Source organism: Centropristis striata, chromosome 2 (genome assembly GCF_030273125.1).
Source record: "Centropristis striata isolate RG_2023a ecotype Rhode Island chromosome 2, C.striata_1.0, whole genome shotgun sequence".
NCBI lineage: Eukaryota > Metazoa > Chordata > Actinopteri > Perciformes > Serranidae > Centropristis > Centropristis striata.
This window is the reverse complement of record NC_081518.1, coordinates 8,097,633-8,114,897: the sequence shown is the minus strand read 5'-3', so window position 1 is coordinate 8,114,897 and position 17,265 is coordinate 8,097,633. Positions and strand designations below refer to the sequence as shown.

Here is a 17,265-nt window from a genome sequence, read left to right as displayed (position 1 = left end):
TGTGTGTGTGTGTGTGTGTGTGTGTTAGAGAGAAACGGAACATGAGCAAGCACAGGGAAGTGCTGGCAAATGACTAACAGAGCAGCTGTAGGTAGTGCATGGGTGACACAGACACAGTACGTGAGAATGTCATGTGCGTATGGATTTGTTTGCTTGCTTGTTTGCATGTGTGCCTGGCTGTGTGTGCATACAGTGTGTCTACTGAGGAAAGGCAGTTTGACAAGTTAATCCATTCTAAACATCCTAATGGAAACATCCCCACAGGCTGCTTCTCCTGCTCTACAGAGATTATTTTGCATTCCAACTTCCTCCCGTCAGTCTAGCTGCCTTTGCCAGAGAGATGGGAGTGAAGTGACATATATACACCTGACATCTGGTTTCCATGGGATGATGACAGCGTATAAGCAAATCATTTCTAAAAATAATACTTTGATACAATATTTGTCTCTGTGTAGCCAGGGAGAGTTAGCCACAAGAAATTACACTTAAGCCTATTAACTATTCTTGAAAGAAGGAGCTTGATTCAAGATCAATGAAGAGGTGATATGATAATTGGAACCATTTATTCTCACTTGCTAACCTTGCACTCAGCATTACATGAATATCTGAAAGAAGCTTCAACATAACTATACTTAACCCTCGCAGAGAGCCAATTTACACAGAAAGGTTGTTCATAATAATTTAAGAAAATATGTCTTTTGGAGCCAGAGTCTTTACAGTAGTGATCGGCTGTTGGAGCCATGGTAAAGAGGTCCCGCCCTGACAGCCGCCCAAACAATTGCAAGTCAATTACAGCTGTCAATCATGATGTCACAACCCCATTTCATAGCATCAATAACTAATTTTTTTTCTTTTAAACTTGTCAGAAAAATCAACACTTGAGCAAATTTAAGTGTGATATTTAACTGTCTTAAATGACAGAAACCCTCTTTGGGAAATCATATGATGCATTTTTGTTTTGCCCATGTCCCATCTGCTAACATGGAGTGGGCGGGATTTATGACTAATGCCACAAGTGGGTGTTTGAGACATTTCAGCTTCAATTTTGGGAGCTGTCATGTTATCAAACTTTACACACTTTTCCTCTCACTCCTCCATCAAGTCAAAAATCTCTTTTGTCCAATACTTAAACTAATGTGTGTGTTTATTGCTCATTAGACTCAAAATTAGCAAACTGGGTGTCTGCTACCTTATCCTTAGTCTAACATGTAGCTTCTACTATAGAAAAGTGTGTTCTGTGGTTGAACAGTTTTAAAACATGTAGGTTTAGCATAAAATGCAACAATTTAAAATTTACTAGAATCATTTATATTAAAAATATACAGAAGCTGATAATTGCATGCAATATGACATGATGCAGAGACTGTTCCACACTGAAGTTTTAGGCTGTATGTTTGTTGTATTTTCACAGCAATAGAAACTCAGTTTTACCTTCTCTGGTAAAGTGATTCTAACAAATCCAATTTGCTTTGTGTTTTTCTTTTTCAAACTTGACACCAGCTAGGGTTATACAGGTTGACTTTTATCTTTAAATTGCTGAATATAATAAATAAAAATGATTTGTTTTCTAAATAATTACCATTATGTTCTTTTTTTATATGATAAAGGTAATCTTTTAGGCTAAACCACTTCACCCTAACTTTGTTTTGTTGGCTAAGCACGTTTAATTTATGTACTGCACTATTTTTAAAAAATAGTTGTAACAACCCTATTAAATTAAGTAACTCTTAATAATATCATACAAGTTTAAATGGCCAAGAAAATTACGTTACAATTACCCTTACAAATCCAGTTGGACTGACCCCTGGTAATTAATTAACAGTAACGCAAATACATCATGTTGACCCAACATATTTACAATTTGTTCACTCAACAAAATTGTTTTTCGCTAAATTAAAGCATTTTATTTAGGTGGAAATTATTTCCATAATTTTGTTACATTCTGGGAACAAGTTTTTTTTTGAGTGAAAGTCAGCGAACTCAACAAAACACTCTTACTGTTAATTCCAACAGCTTCCACCTCTCCCTGATATTTAAACTCTCATATTGGCAGTTATATTTAGCCATCTGAACACAAAGCAACTAGTATATAAATATCAGCATATTAACATAATCCAGATGTCTTTAAGATACTTTGTTCCTGCCATCTGTTAAACATTTAATTGGAAAGACCTACAGTTTGGCTGCAAACTTTCAGCTTGTCTCTAAACCTCAAATGGTGAAAAATATGATAAACTATTGTATGACGGATATTTTTACACTTCCTTTCAGTCTCCTCAGATTCATTTCGAACCAAAAGTATTTCTCCGATTTTTCTGGTGAGCTAGAACACAAATTATAAACTGAACCAATCTCACCACTACAATTATGGCAACCCATTATTGCAAACAAAGACAATTTAGCGCAGACATCCCCAATTCCCTGTTTATATCTGAATATCTGAACCACTGATGAGCATTTGTCTTGTTCTCATCAGAATTTCCTCTCAATTCCGGCATGCTGCGCTTGCTGAAAAGAGAGAAAATGTGCACCTACATCCCAGTATAATTTATTAATCCACTCCTTTCCTTCCTTCATTTCAACCTCCTCCATCAATTATTCCATCAATATTCTTGCCCTTAAAATATCAGGTTCAGGTTCCAGTAGTCTCCAGAAGTCAGGACTCTTATTTTTCCTAAGCCCAAGACAGTGCTGCCTTGAGGACATCTATCTAAAGTTGATCTCAGGTCAGCCAGACACTGCTAATTAGGACTAGGTTCAGGTCACAATGGCTCTGTCAGCTATTCAGGGGTCAGAAATGTGCTTCACATATTGACACATTAAGTCGGACGGAGATTCAGAGACTGTGGAATAAGACACAAGTTGCTCAGGAGGGAGAAAGGCAAATATAGCTGCAGAATAAATAAATGCCCGTGCAGCATCTGCTCTCCTCATACCTCTTATGAGCGATGAATCAGATATTATGTAACTAAAGTATATGCATATGTCAAGCATACGCATGTATATTTCATCTTTATTAATATTTTAGAGATATGGCTAGTTGAATGTTTACCCTCAGAAAATCTGTTCAGAAAAAGACGAACATATGGAAGAGATCAACTGCAGATGTCCTGATAAACTAAAATTAGCCATTTTTATGAACAACAGCAGTCAATATTTGTAGTACAGTCCTTATGCACAAATGCAATTTAACACAAAGCCTGAATGTATGAAATACATTGGACAATCATATTACATAGTATATATAAATATCTGTTAGTAACTATAATTCAGACTGTATCTTTCCATATAATTTTTTCTGCTTCAGTATTTTTCGTGAACACCTTGTTAATGCTCATTCAACTTAGCAAATTAGGGAGAGTATTTTTGGGCAATGTTACTTTTTGTAACCTGCTCGTTTGCAAGTTTGAAAACTATTTTTTATCGGTTTTGCTTGGCTCCCCGCCATCCCACAGGCTGAATGGTCCATTGGGAAAATTCCCACCATTCCAGATGGCCGTTTTGCTGGTGCCAGCAGGATTAAAATGATGAATGTGTTGCAATATTTTGTAGCTTACCGTCTACTATTTCAGCCCTGCAAAATGTTTTAAAATTGATTTCTGTAATTATGAAATTCATGGCTGCAACTTACACCTGTTTTCATTATTAATCTGCCAAATATTTTTCAAAGTCATGGGATAATCAGAAAATAGTGTTCAAATAAGACTGTGGAGCTCTATGTGAAGTTTCTGATTTGCTTTTTTTGCCCGACCAATACAGTGATGTAAAGCATAGAAAATTAGCAAATCCTTACATTTGGGAAGCTAGAACCAATGTTTTCTGCTTATGATTAATCGAATAAAAAAAAAATGAATGATCTAAAATGTAAATACATACTCTGTTCATTAGATTAATCAATTAATTCACTTACTGTTTAAGCACTACAGAGTACACTAAGTAGTTAGTTGCAAATCTTATTCAAGTTCAGACAGCTAATCAAACATAATTAAATTGTTGCATTAAAGTAAAAACAAGAACTTTGCAACTTACCAGCTTGGTGTGTGTTGACAGTAACATTTGCCAGCGAGCGTGCAGACACCCCGAGCCCAGAGACGCCATTCGCAGCCTCCACGTGGAACGTGTAATTGGCATGCATCGCAAAATCGAGTATTGCCACGGAGGTACCAGTCAGGCCAAGTGGCCGAGGGATGAACCGCAGGTCTGGCTCACAAGGCTCACACTGTGTCACACCACTGTCATGGTCTCTTCCATCACAGCGCTGGCACAGGATGTTGTAAGTGATGTCCTTTCTGCCTCCCATGTCGCTAGGAGGCATCCACTGCAAGAAGAGAGCCGTGTCATTGATCAATGACACCAAGTTCCTGGGAGCCGACGGAGGCCCTGAAGAGAGAGGAAAGGTATTTGGAGAGAGATTACTCATTGATAGCTCTCTGATGACTTTGTCAGGGGATTTTAAAGACATATACAAAGAAAGCATAACATGTACACAGGGGACGGAGGGATTCGGTTATTGTCTGTGTGAATACAAGAGTCGACAAAATTCACGATCTATGATCACTGGTCCCATTTCACACTCTAGACCTGGAGGTTTACCAAAAAGTGATGAAATGAGCAGCAATAACATCTTACTTACTACCCTGCAAAAATTCAGGTTTGTATCTGAATCAAGTATAAGAGCTTATACACCACTCCTCTGACCTTGAGGATGAAGCTAAAGTGGGCACATAATCACCAACATCTGTCTATTTAAAGGACCTTTAGCAGTAAATAAGCATAATTTGAATCTGTGTTTGTGTGTGCGTGGGTGGTTGGCTTCAGCTAATTCTGCAGTATTTTGTTCCAGCAGTCATGTGTCGATTTTCTAGATAGTGCACAAAACTGTATGATGCCTGGTTTGGTAGGTAATCAGAACTGAAGTTGTGAGTGTGTCTTTGAATATCTGCACGTCGACATGTGGGTGGTAAGCTTTTTAGAGTGTCAATTTCATGGATGCTGCTGTCAGAATTCCTCATGTTCATGAATGAAGTGCATCATAACAGATGTGTTTTTCAAAGTTAAGATACGGAGGTATAAAGTCATGGGAGGATATATCTCAATTTAGCTCAATCATATTGGGAAATTTAAGAAAATGAGCAGATGGATGGTAAAGATGGCAAAACAGACTAAATTACAAACAAGGAAACAGAAACTAAGAATGGCGCAGCTGAGAGGGTTTTTGTAACAACTTTACTTACTTGTACAAGCCATGGTGGAGGAGTCTTTGATGGCTCTGTAGAAGCCTTTATCACAGTGGCAGATGGTGGCGGCCTGGTCATGGCTGGAGCTATGTGGAGGACACTTGGAGCATTTAGTGTTCCCGGCAAATGCCTTGAAGAAGCCCGGCTTACAAGCTGGAGAAAAAGAGAGGGGCAGTAGGAAGCCAGTTATGCAAGGTTAATGCTCCTTATGCGATTGCATTTCCTTCAGCACACATACATTTAATTACTTTTCCAGCTGCTTCTCTCCTCACCTGTGGTCTGACCTTAATTCTTAGGTACTATGGATCACTGTCACCTCCTTATTAGCTCACTAAGCCACATGCATGGTGCTGTCAATTGTCCAGTCTAACAAATGGCACACACCTGTAAAGACCTTTTCCTCCAACATCATAGGAATAAACACATTAAAAACAGCTTATAGTTGGCAGACTTTCACAGCATAACTTTTTTTTAAAAATTGTGGTCGACTGTTGCGAGGCTTAATAGACGTTTCCTTTGAGTGTTTTTGTATTAAGTTGGCTGAACAGCAGATGGATGTTAATGTTAGGTTTCTTGTTAAGATCCAATATTCAACAAAGTGTAGGAACATTACCGCATTAATCCTCCACTCAGCTATTCATCACTCATTTAAAGTCAGCGATCACATTTCTTAACAGCACAGGACATTAAACAAACTTTACTTACTAACCTACTACTGTTTTACCTTTAGTAAATAGCAGCAAATCAGGTGCCTTCTCAAATCGCAAAGCCAGAAACAGAAAACAAAGACATTGTGATTTAACCACAGTCTATGGATTTAACAAGTACCTCGAAAGACACTGGACTGGAGCTGTTAGATGGCCATCCACAGCTAATAACCTTATTTACAGTCTATGCTAGTAACACACTTTTCGGGCCCTGAATTAGGTGAACCCAGGTGATTACCCGATGTGTTGGGGATACAGTGAGCAACAAAATCAAGTTTGGAGGTATAGCTAGTTGAAGTTCTGTGTCTGGGATAGACCAGTGCCTACTACTTCTCTTGACCGGACCCTGTCGCCATGCCAACTCCCCGCTGAATGTAAGCTAATGCTGCGTTCGATTGCACTCGGAACTCGGAATGATCCGACCTCCGAGTCGGAAAAATGCAATAGAACTGCCCTTGAACTCGGGATTCCGATTCCGGAATTCGGGTAGGATCGAAGCAGCCCGAGTAGGTCGGAAATACGTAGAAAACGTCAAAGCAAAATGGCGCCACACACCGTGAGAGGTAAACAGGCACTTTGTCTTCAACATTTAGTCTGTCATGTGTCGTTTAATTTAGCATTTGTGTTACTAAAAGTGTAGGATTACTTTGTAGTGGTATTTGCACACTCTGTTAATCAAAGAGTTTGTGTGAGCGTAGTAGGGACAAAAAACACAGTAAAAGTGTAAAAAATATTATAGTTTTTTTCCATTTTTAAACTACATGACTCTATAAGGTGTAATACTGCACTTCTTTTTATTGTATCCAGGAAATTGATAATATTTAATTCTATTTTTGAAATTCTGAACCGTATTATTGATTTAAAAAAATAAAGGAATTACCAAAAATCATTATCCTGTAGGAACAATGGATTTCCTCTAGTCTGGACCATCATGGTGGACTGACACACAGTACTGGTGCTAGTTCAGCTAAAACATTTAGTTTGATTTTTTCTCTCGAATTTTTCCAATCTAAATGTGTATCTAGAGCTGGTGATGTGGCCACTATAGATAACTATAGGCAATTTCGCATCTTGATAGAGCATGTTATCTCTTAAATCAGTAAATAATAAATAGTCTATATAAAACAACCACATGGTAAAGTGTTGTCTAAATGATACAAAATGTGCTAATTGGGATAGATATGATATAAAAAAATATACATATACTGTACACATGAGTATATTTTTTGACAATATATATTGTCATATTTCCAAACCCTAGTTGTATTGTAGATAAAAGCATATTAAAAAGCATATAATATCACAATACAGCTTCAGTGTATTGCTAGAGCAAGATGTTTAATATGATATTGTTCTACAGACAAATGCATTTATCAAAGTGTTTAAAAAAACAAACTTTTCAGCTGTTCCAAAGGGAATTAAGGGGTAAATGATACTGTATACATTGAGCTATGGAAAATACTCCATTTGTTTTAATCAGCGGATTTAATAAAGTCCCCACTCCCAGATATCCTTGAATACAGACAGTGGAAAGTTTGTATTGTTTGTCAGGCAGGTTAAAAAAAAAAAAAAAGCTATTAACATACAAATAATGTATTATGAAAATGCAATTATCAGCTTCTTTCAGTCTAAAACCTCTATTCACTTAGCTACCTGGTCCATTCTGCTGACCTCAGTATTCTTCAGTTTTTCGTCCTTACCCCAGTTTATTTTCCTATCTTATTACTTCTTCCAGTTCTCTCCCGTTTTACCTTTCCATTTCTCTTTTCCATCAATTCAACCAACTCTACTTTTCTTATCTCTCCAATTTTTCTCTAACTGTTCTGCTCTGCCGCAGTTCTCACCTTTTCTTTATTTTTTTCCCATTTTTCTTCCAATATTTTTCCTTTTCCCATCTCTCCTGCAGTTCTCTCCTTCACTTTTTCCTTTAAAGCTTATCAGAAGATGGCAGCACCATTGCAGATTGTGCCTCCTTCTCCCCAGACTTATCTCAGCACCGAAAAATAAAGCACTAATAGTGTGATTATATTAGATTCTGTGAATCTGGGGATAATTTTATTGCAGAGTGATTTGTATGAGAATATATGTGTGCGGGTGGGTGGGTGGGTGGGGTAATAATTTCAAAATTATCAAAGAAATATGCCAGCTATAAGACAGACGATGTGATGACAGAGAAAAGGGGTACTCATTGGGAAATTTAATCAAGACTTCATGGCAGACAGCCAGAAGGATTTTATAATTTCAGCATTTTAATATTTTTCCTCCAATTAGGGAGCCACTTTTATTTCTTTTCTTCCTCACGTCAGTGAAAGACCGCATGAGTCTGTTATTGTCTTGTGTCTTGTGTCTCTATTGAGAAATTACCAGTATAATCCCTCTGTTGATATTCTCCCCCCTTTTATTATACAGTGATATGTTTCCTACTGTGTCGCATGAATGATGTCCAGCTGCTACTCAGTATCCGGTACAGGACTCCTTGTCAAATATTATTGTTACTGAGTGGATTATCCTGCTGAAATACAGTAGATTGAAAGTAAATTGAATTAAATTGCTCCTGCATATATTGTGGCAGTAATGGAGATTGAGATTCAATAAATTCAATAGTTGTACAGCTGATGCATCTCTAGTATCTAGGTGTTTGTCAGCTTGGTAGACCAGTGGGACAGTACTGGTTGAATGAGGATAAGACTTCTCACCTCAGGCTAGATTGTTGTTACTTGAGTCTACCCGAGGCTAGACACTTGTTCCAGTCATACCGTAAACAGTTTAGTTGTTCATTCAACTGATAATACAGTTTATTGTGTAGAGACCTGCAGAAGTGCAGTCTGTCACACCAGCCCTTGTTCCTCTCCCACAGATATATTTTTTATTTCATCGCTGTTTAAATCCAATACGACTGAAACTAATCTCTTGTTCCCAGCAATCTAAAACTCTATCATGAGATCCGTCAGTATAATTGTAAGCTTTACCAAGTTGACTTGTTTGATAGAGAGATTTACAAATGTTAATTAGCTCTGACTTCTCAGTAAAAATCCATTAATTCATTCAGTCATTTTGTCTACTTTTAACGACAGCATGCAGATAAGTTTCAAAAACCATTCTGGCCTTAATCTCACCATCAAATTAAGTTCTATTACTTTTTTTTGGTTGCAGATGAAGCTGCTGATACATTCTTTAATAAGCAATTCAGGCTATGTAATGTCAAGTTCTGAAAGCCTGAGCTGACCTCTAAAAAATAACTTCTTTTTTTTGTCCAAAACCCAAATATATTTAATTTAAAATTATATAAAACATTAAAATCCTCAAATTTGAGAAGTTGACAAAGTCATTGTCAAGTCATTTATAATGACTCACCAATTAATCATCTGAGTGTTGATAAAAATGTGAATTATCTCTCTAAAGTGCTGTTCTGTTATATTCTATTTTACACAACTGTAAGGTCAAAGGTCACTCTCGTATATATTTCTTTAAATAGCAATGGGCTATGAAAGAGAGCATGAATAAGAGATGACATGCAAGGTATAGAGCTAAAATGAAATATGCAAAAAGGAAAGAGGTACAAGGAAAAACAATCTGCATAAACAGGTGGACATAATTGAGTGTAAAGATATGTAAAAGGGATGAGATGAAGGATTGACACACAGACAGAAATCCTCGCCAAAATCACATCGCTGCTTAGCTCCTAATGGGAAGAGTAATTTGTCACCCAGCTTCCAATTTTTGAGGCACCTCAGTCACTTGGATATTACTTTCCTCCAATGCTGAGCTCCTGCCAAAGGCAACAAACACACAGATTCATTTGAATTTCCAGCTGCTCCCTGCTCTCTGGTATTCGCTGGGAAGATCACCACCAAAAAGCAATTACAATACTCCTACCACTATTTCTATCAAAAAGTTTGCGAACATCCCCCACACACATATGCACACACAGGCACATAATGAGATCCAATTTGTATGCTATCAGTTGTTTGGCTTTTTGTCATGGAACGCATTCCTATTCATGAAAGGAACAATACTGGCACAAAATATAGGTCCCTGTTCAGAGCAAATACCACAGCCCACAGAAAACATACAACAATAATGCAGACACCGTTTCATGTCTACCCAGGTAATAACTTCAGGGCTTATATAACTGATATTTTTTCATTATCAGTTTGTTTACTTATCGATGAGTCATTTGGTCTATAAATGCCAAAAAAAAGCTTCAAATATGAGTGATTAAGGATATTAGGGATGTGAATGGTTAGGTATTAGTTGTCATAACCACAGAGGATGTTTTTTACAGTTTACACTCACCAGTTCCTCCAAAAAGGCAGCAAAGTGAAATGTAAATTGTGTGGTTCTACTGTATAGGTAGTAAAAGTAGCCTATCAGCACTTTGCTGTACCTCGTTAAGATGAAGCACCCTCAAAATCTGTCAATCAGTGTGTTAGAGGGCAAGGGATCCAATTGGCTCACTAGTCTGAAACCTTGAGCCTGAGTACAAAATACATTTGAGAGCTACTGTGACTAAATACATTAAAAAACACTTTGAGGAGAAGAAGGAAGAACTAAAACGAAAGGTAGCTATTCTTTCAACAGACCCAATCCTCCCATTTGAGAAGCAGGAAGCAATGAATGTTTGTCATTTTTGCTTGAAAAACAATGAAAATATTGCCTATTAATTTTCAACTAATCAATTAATTGACTAATTATTGTTGCTTAAAATAGCTTAATAGTCTTTTGTTGCCAAGACTAGCATGTTACCAGTTTTGGTAATATATTTATATGGAGCCAAAGACTCTTTTTTTTAATCCAATTTAGCAGCATCTGAGACTCTAGTTCCTAACAGGATGAGTGACTAAAATTAAATTCTTAATACTCAAACTGAGTTGAATTCATTTGTTTTTGGCCACTTGGTGGCACCGAAACAAGATGTTTCTTTAATACACTTTACAGCAGATACAGAGCTATAGTAGCATTTATTTGGAGTTGAGTTTGTGTCCATCAAAAGTCCACAACCCACTCACCTTCTAGCTCCTCCAAATACTCAGGAAAGTACTGGCCACTTCAGCCGCTAAATGCTCCACTACTTTATGTTCAGCAACAAGGTACTTATTATGTTTGTGTGTGGTCGTGTATAGTTGGGTTTTTTTGGGTGTTTTTCATGAAAACAAGAATGAACTGAAAGAAGCTGCGTGGCTCTTTAGAGCTGTGGGGAACTGCAGAGTTGTGTGATAATTCTCTGCTGTTACATCTCTGCAAGTGACCCCATTTTAAACGACACAGTAATTTGATTCTTGGAAATATTGATCAGAGTAGCTTAAAAAACACCTTTTTAAAACACATTGCAGTGATTAAACTTCGGCTTCAGGTTGAATAGTAGCACTTAAGAATGCTTGAGATAAGACTTTCAATAGATAACCTACCGGAGCTCGGTCACAGGAAGTTCATCACCTGCACTTTTGCAGCAAAGTAATGACGTGCCAACTAAGAGATTTTGAGTTGTTTGGGTGTGTAGAGTTGGAAGTTTCCTCTCGGCTTTACGTTGTCAGAAACAGATGGAGCCAGAGACTATGTTTACCCTGGACTCTCAGCTTTGATATGCAGATGGGAAGTTCACAGAGAATGAGTGATGCTCTAGTCTGGCAGAGCTGCGTTAGAGTAGAGTAAACACAGTCCTTAATGGACAGAAGAAGGGCACAACGGCTCAAATACAACTAAGAGAATGTATTGATTTCCTCATTTCCTATTCCACTTTACCTGAATTCAAGGTCACAAGTTTGTACTTTTCCTACCTGATCAATCTTGTGTCTTGAGACAGCAGAGGTCATCAGTGAGCAAGCTAAGTTTTGTCGATTTTTGGAGAACTCTTACAAGGATGGAACAACAGGGGAAAAAAAGAGAAAACAGTGCTGGAAAGATTCTGAAAATGTCTTTTTTGATTTGCTTTCTCGCTCCTGATTTGTGTTCATAACAACTTCCTGAAAAGTACAGGAGGTGTTAGCTGCAAAAATTATAATTCAAAAGATTTTGTTGAAAACAAAATATTGGGATATGGAAGATTTTTCTGTTATTGAATGTAATCACTTAGCTCACTGGTGGGTTTTGGGTCTTGTATGCATATTTGTTCTAAAATTCAAAAAGACATCTCTATTAGCTTCCCCCACAATTCACTGCCTCCTTTTGAATATGATGGTGTGACGAAAGGATGTGGAACAAATAGCATTAGCACTATGATGTTGCCTTATCTAGGTCATGATATAACCAGCCTATCTCTGAGTAATCCTCTTGTGGCTGACACTGAATGAAAGGAATAGAATAATAAAGCACTCGATTGAGATGTCAAAACAGTCTGGCAGAATGCTATTGGGGTGGAAAGCAGGGTTTGATAAGCGCTGATGCCTTTGTTTAGGCAGCTGGGAGGGAAAGATGGACGTGTTAGCGCAGAGCTCTGCTTATATTTGGGAGCGCTGGGGTTTTTCCCTATTCTCTCTCTCTCACTCTCTCTCTCGCGCGCGCTCTCTCTCCCTCTTTTGCTCTTTCCCCATGCTGCCTCTCAGACAGCTTTGATCACAGTACCCTTTGAAGCAGTGTTCCAAAATGAAAACGAGGAGAAAGCAGAAGTCACCGCAAGTTCATGCCTAAACTTCCTGCAACTACTTGCAAAGTGCACAGCTTCATCCCAGCACAAGTACCGCAAGACCTATGGAAATTATTGATGAATGATTAAAGCCATAAATCATTAATCACAAGCCCATAATGCATTGTTAGTATTGATCACCCCTTCTAACCTAATGTTAATGAGTTCAAAGATGCCGTTCGAGAATCGCACAGCAGATCAAACTCAATAGATGTTACCTGACATTTCTAAACCCGGCCAAAGCTTGTGCACAGCAAAAGTAGAGCACAGCAGTGTCTCTGGTTTCCTTTACCAAGGGTGCTACAACAGTATTTCAGAGAAGGGTGAGTCTGAAAGGAACAGCCATTTTGGGTTTTCTTTCAGACACAGTGAGATGATAAGTTCATGTCCAGAGCAGAGATAACTAAGAAATGTTCAGCAGACACACAGACTGGACATAAGGGGAAACTACCAGTTCTGTCTTATGTGAAAGTATACTGTTGGGCTCATAGCAGTTTTATTGTCATGAGCCATGCTGTATTTTTCTGGTCGTGGCTAGTAGATAATCCTAGATTTCTTTAAGGTTTGGTATTGGCCTCACATGGTTAATGTTAGGATATGCTGTTGGGCTGCAAGTCTTGCAAGAGTTATTGCAATGTTTTCTTAAATCAAGGGTTACCCTCTAGACAAGACATATTTTTCTAATATTATACATGCTATTATTATTATTATTAATATAGATATCTAGATTACCATTACAGAGACTGTATTCTATGTAGTAACTGGCTATGACAAACACATAATTGTGATAATCTTGCATCACTACCCTCATCAGCCTTCTCATTATTTCATTTTAAACCCAGTATGGCCGTTTCCTGTGCATAATTTATGATGCAAACTCTGCCTTAAGTAATTATTATGGTTGATTCAGGTTTTTTTTTAGTTTGTAATTAATTATAAAGCAAATGTTGGAGCATTCCCCAGTATATCTATGGCTCTTACACATACTATAGAACAGTGGTTCTCAACCTTTTTGAGCCGCGACCCCCAATTTATCATGCATTTTGTCCGCCCCATCTTGTTTTAAGAGTTAATTTCTTATTTTAAGCGTTCAACATGCTTATTTCTACATTTAATAATCTTAATTTAAGAAATCTTGTCAAGTAAATTATCTGTCCATGCAGCAAGATCATTTCCCTCAGATTTAGTGTTTTTATCTTGTTTTTAGACACTTTTTTTTCCACTGAACAGAATCTTACGCGCACAGTTCAGATCACACAAACCAAAACATCTCCCTGTCTGACATTATGTAATTTAATATGAATTTTATGCATTTATATTTTTTCCAAAATGATTTGGCGACCCCCAGAAATCATCTCGCGACCCCAATTGGGGTCGGGACCCCAAGGTTGAGAATGGCTGCTATAGAGTATGTGTGAGAGATGCACTGATTTTTCTCTCCCCAAACTGATTCTGATGCCACAGCTCAGGATGTCTGCCAATATTGAGTTCTAAATCTCAGATATTATATATGTATAATTCAACTCATTGGAACATGAGGCCAGGGATTGATGTGGCACTGCCTGCCTTGACTGGTAGCAGAAACCCTGAATTTTATATTGACATTGACATCATGATCCATACCTGATCGATAACATCAGTATTAGTGTTGTGTTACCATCTGGCTCTAAGGTGGCAACAAGGGGGGAGGTCACACACAGATAGATCATGAAAACTAATTTTATTTAACATCATTTAATTAAGTTATTTACAAATGAGTGGTTGGGCTACGCGGTGGTGTAGTGGTTAGCGCTCTCGCCTCACAGCTAGAGGTTCGCCTCCCGCCTGCGGCTCTTCTGTGTGGAGTTTGCATGTTCTCCCCGTGTCAGCGTGGGTTCTCACCGGGTTGTCTGGCTTCCTCCCACAGTCAAATAAACATGCACTTAGGTTTAACTGGTGACTCTAAATTGCCCGTAAGTGTGAATGAGAGTGTGATTGTCTATCTCTATGTGTTAGCCCTGCGATAGTCTGGCGACCTGTCCAGGGTGTACCCCGCCTCTCGCCCAATGACAGCTGGGATCGGCTCCAGCCCCCCGCGACCCGATTGCGGAGAAGCGGTTAATGGTAATGAATGAAAAAAAATGAACAAATGAGTGGTGTGTGTAGATAAGAAAGGAGTCAATCATGTCAGCAGTGTGTGGATGCGTGGAAAATATGGTGAGGTTTGTGCAAACAAAGTATTGGGCCTGGAGCCTGCTGAGAGAGAGTGAAGCTCTGCAGGAGGCCTCCTTTATGCCTTCTGGAGAGTACTGGAGGTACAATCACGACCCTCCCACTCTACCCTCCTAACCACTCCCAGTACCGGCAACAAAAGCAGAGGTAAACAGGTAGGCAGAGTGGGAGGGGTCATCACAGGTGATACTGATCGAATCACCAATCCCAAGTATACAGTACATATTCTAGTAAGCAAAGGGTGGTTACTTTGAGGAATCTAAAATACAAGACATGTTTTCAGTTATTTCACACTTTTTTTGTTAAGTACATAATTCCATATGTGTTCATTCATAGTTTTGATGCATTCAGTGAGAATCTACAATGTAAATAGTCATGAAAATAAAGAAAAACGCATTGAATGAGTAGGTGTGTGTCCAAACTTTTGGCCTGTACTGTATGTCATTTATTTAGTGGCCATAATACTTGCAGTCTTAGAGATGCCAAATATAAAGAGTGTTTCTTCAAATATTGGTGAGAAATTGGAGTTAGTGTTGGTCTTGAGAATAACTCTGAATCTCTAAAGGCATTTTTACCAACTTGAGTTGGCTGATATGTATGTGCTGAGAAACAATATAAATCTGTTAACAGTCAGAGATCTTGCCATACCTATTTATACTGAGGTAGATATCCTTTTAATATCTATGGCTGTATTAGAACACTGTGGGCAGTGTTGCAAATCAAGAACAAGGCGTGCTTGTGGCAATATTAGATGTGATAAAATAGCTCGATTTGTCAGTTGTTTCATTTGCCGGATGAGATGAAAGCAGACCACCTTGCCATGCCTCTTGATTTTTGCGAATCACAGGATCACTAGATCACATGAAGAAGCATCTTGTCAGGCTTCAATTAATGTGTTTATGTTTGCACCACCACTTGTTTTTCAGATCAGTCAGCATCCTGCGCGGGTCTACTGACAGTTACAATATGCGGGATGACACGTAGAGACGACTATTCTAATAAAACAACAATTGTGGCTCCTAAAGAGGTTAACGTACATTCCGCAATTGCATTAGTATTATGAGAACTGGAGAGTATTTCTTTATTAAAAGAAAAGCAATAAACATGCAGACAGACATTCCTGCTTGGTTATTTAAGCCGTGAATAGCTTCTAAATAGATGTTTAAGTAAATTCAATATCACAATATATAAATTATTGCTATATATTATGTATGTATATGGTTTTGCATCGCTGTAAAATGTTCTAATAGAAATGTGAAAACAGAGTGCAGTAACTATAATGTTCTTGTCCTCTTTCAGCTTTTATATTTTGTTTTCAGTGAATAAAGATTTTCAAATTGATTTTGTAATAAGTGTATTTAAAAGTGTTTAACAACTCTATTCAAAGATTTGTGTATTTTAGACCTAATATCATAAAGTAATGTTATACTTTCTCTTCTCAATATCATTTTATCTCATTTTTTTACTTAATCACAATCTAGATAATAAATTCCCTATCAAATAAACTTATAATTTCTATTATTTTTGTCTTCACTATTCAAAATAATGAAGAAATACAAGGCTAAACTGTGTCACAGTCAAAGTGAAGTTACTGCAGTCTGCTTTGGTTTTATGTTTGAATTCATATATATATAGGCTATATATATCTAAATCAGACCGTGGTAAGTGAACTTACTGCAGTCTGCTTTGGTTTTGAGTTGGATTTTGTAGTTACTGCAATTTTTATATCATTATTTCTCTGAGATAAAGCAAAATTGAAATCGAAAACTTTGTCACAAGATAAAACAGACATCAAGGAATTCATTTTTTAATTATAACTCAATTTCGCCCAAAAACGTAGTTACTGCAGTTTGGCTTTGTAGGGCAGAATACACTCCTACTGTCAGCTTGAGGTGTCAAAGAAACTGCAATATGTATAACGGAATGAATAGACAAACACACATTGTTTTCGAAGTGCCAAGTGGGTTACTGCTACATGAGTTACTGACCCATTCATTGTAGAGGCTGCCAACATCCCCCTAGACAATGCTGCAACTACAGTACAATAGAGAGGAGCAACTACTGTCAGCCAAAGGGGAGAGCAGGGAGAATATATACAGTATGTAGGACATATACGAGAGACACCATGAGAGTGCTGCTCCTAAGCTGCAGTCTCATCAGTAATCTCTCCTGACAGGTTTCTGTGTTGTTTAACTACATCTTTGTGATGATTGAGAGCGAGATAGAGAAAGGATAAATAAGAAGCAGATAAAAGAGAAGCAGATAAAAAGAAAAATTACACCCGCGGAGCAAATAAAGGAGATATTACAGCCTGTCCTACATATCAGCTGTACTAATGACTGTTGGAGTTTGCTCTGTAATAACCCAAGTAACCACATCACCACAGGGGTACTACATGAATTTCAACCCCAACCAGCTGAGACTTCTGTAAGTCTGCAAAATGTAGCAAGTAATACGAGGTGCACTCCAATTGTAATCATGCAGCGTG

General features: G+C 37.9%; 1 protein-coding gene across 1 annotated transcript in view; it reads right to left on the bottom strand.

The window, feature by feature from the left end:
• epha6 (eph receptor A6) overlaps positions 1 to 17,265 on the bottom strand; it is a 75,264-nt gene that overhangs the window by 23,981 nt on the left and 34,018 nt on the right. Inside the window, exons 7-8 of the mRNA XM_059349031.1 lie at positions 5,235 to 5,390; positions 4,030 to 4,380 (exon numbers count right to left, since the gene is read on the bottom strand). Of these exons, the coding sequence (XP_059205014.1) occupies positions 4,030 to 4,380; positions 5,235 to 5,390 (507 nt within the window). The remainder of the gene's footprint in view (positions 1 to 4,029; positions 4,381 to 5,234; positions 5,391 to 17,265) is intronic.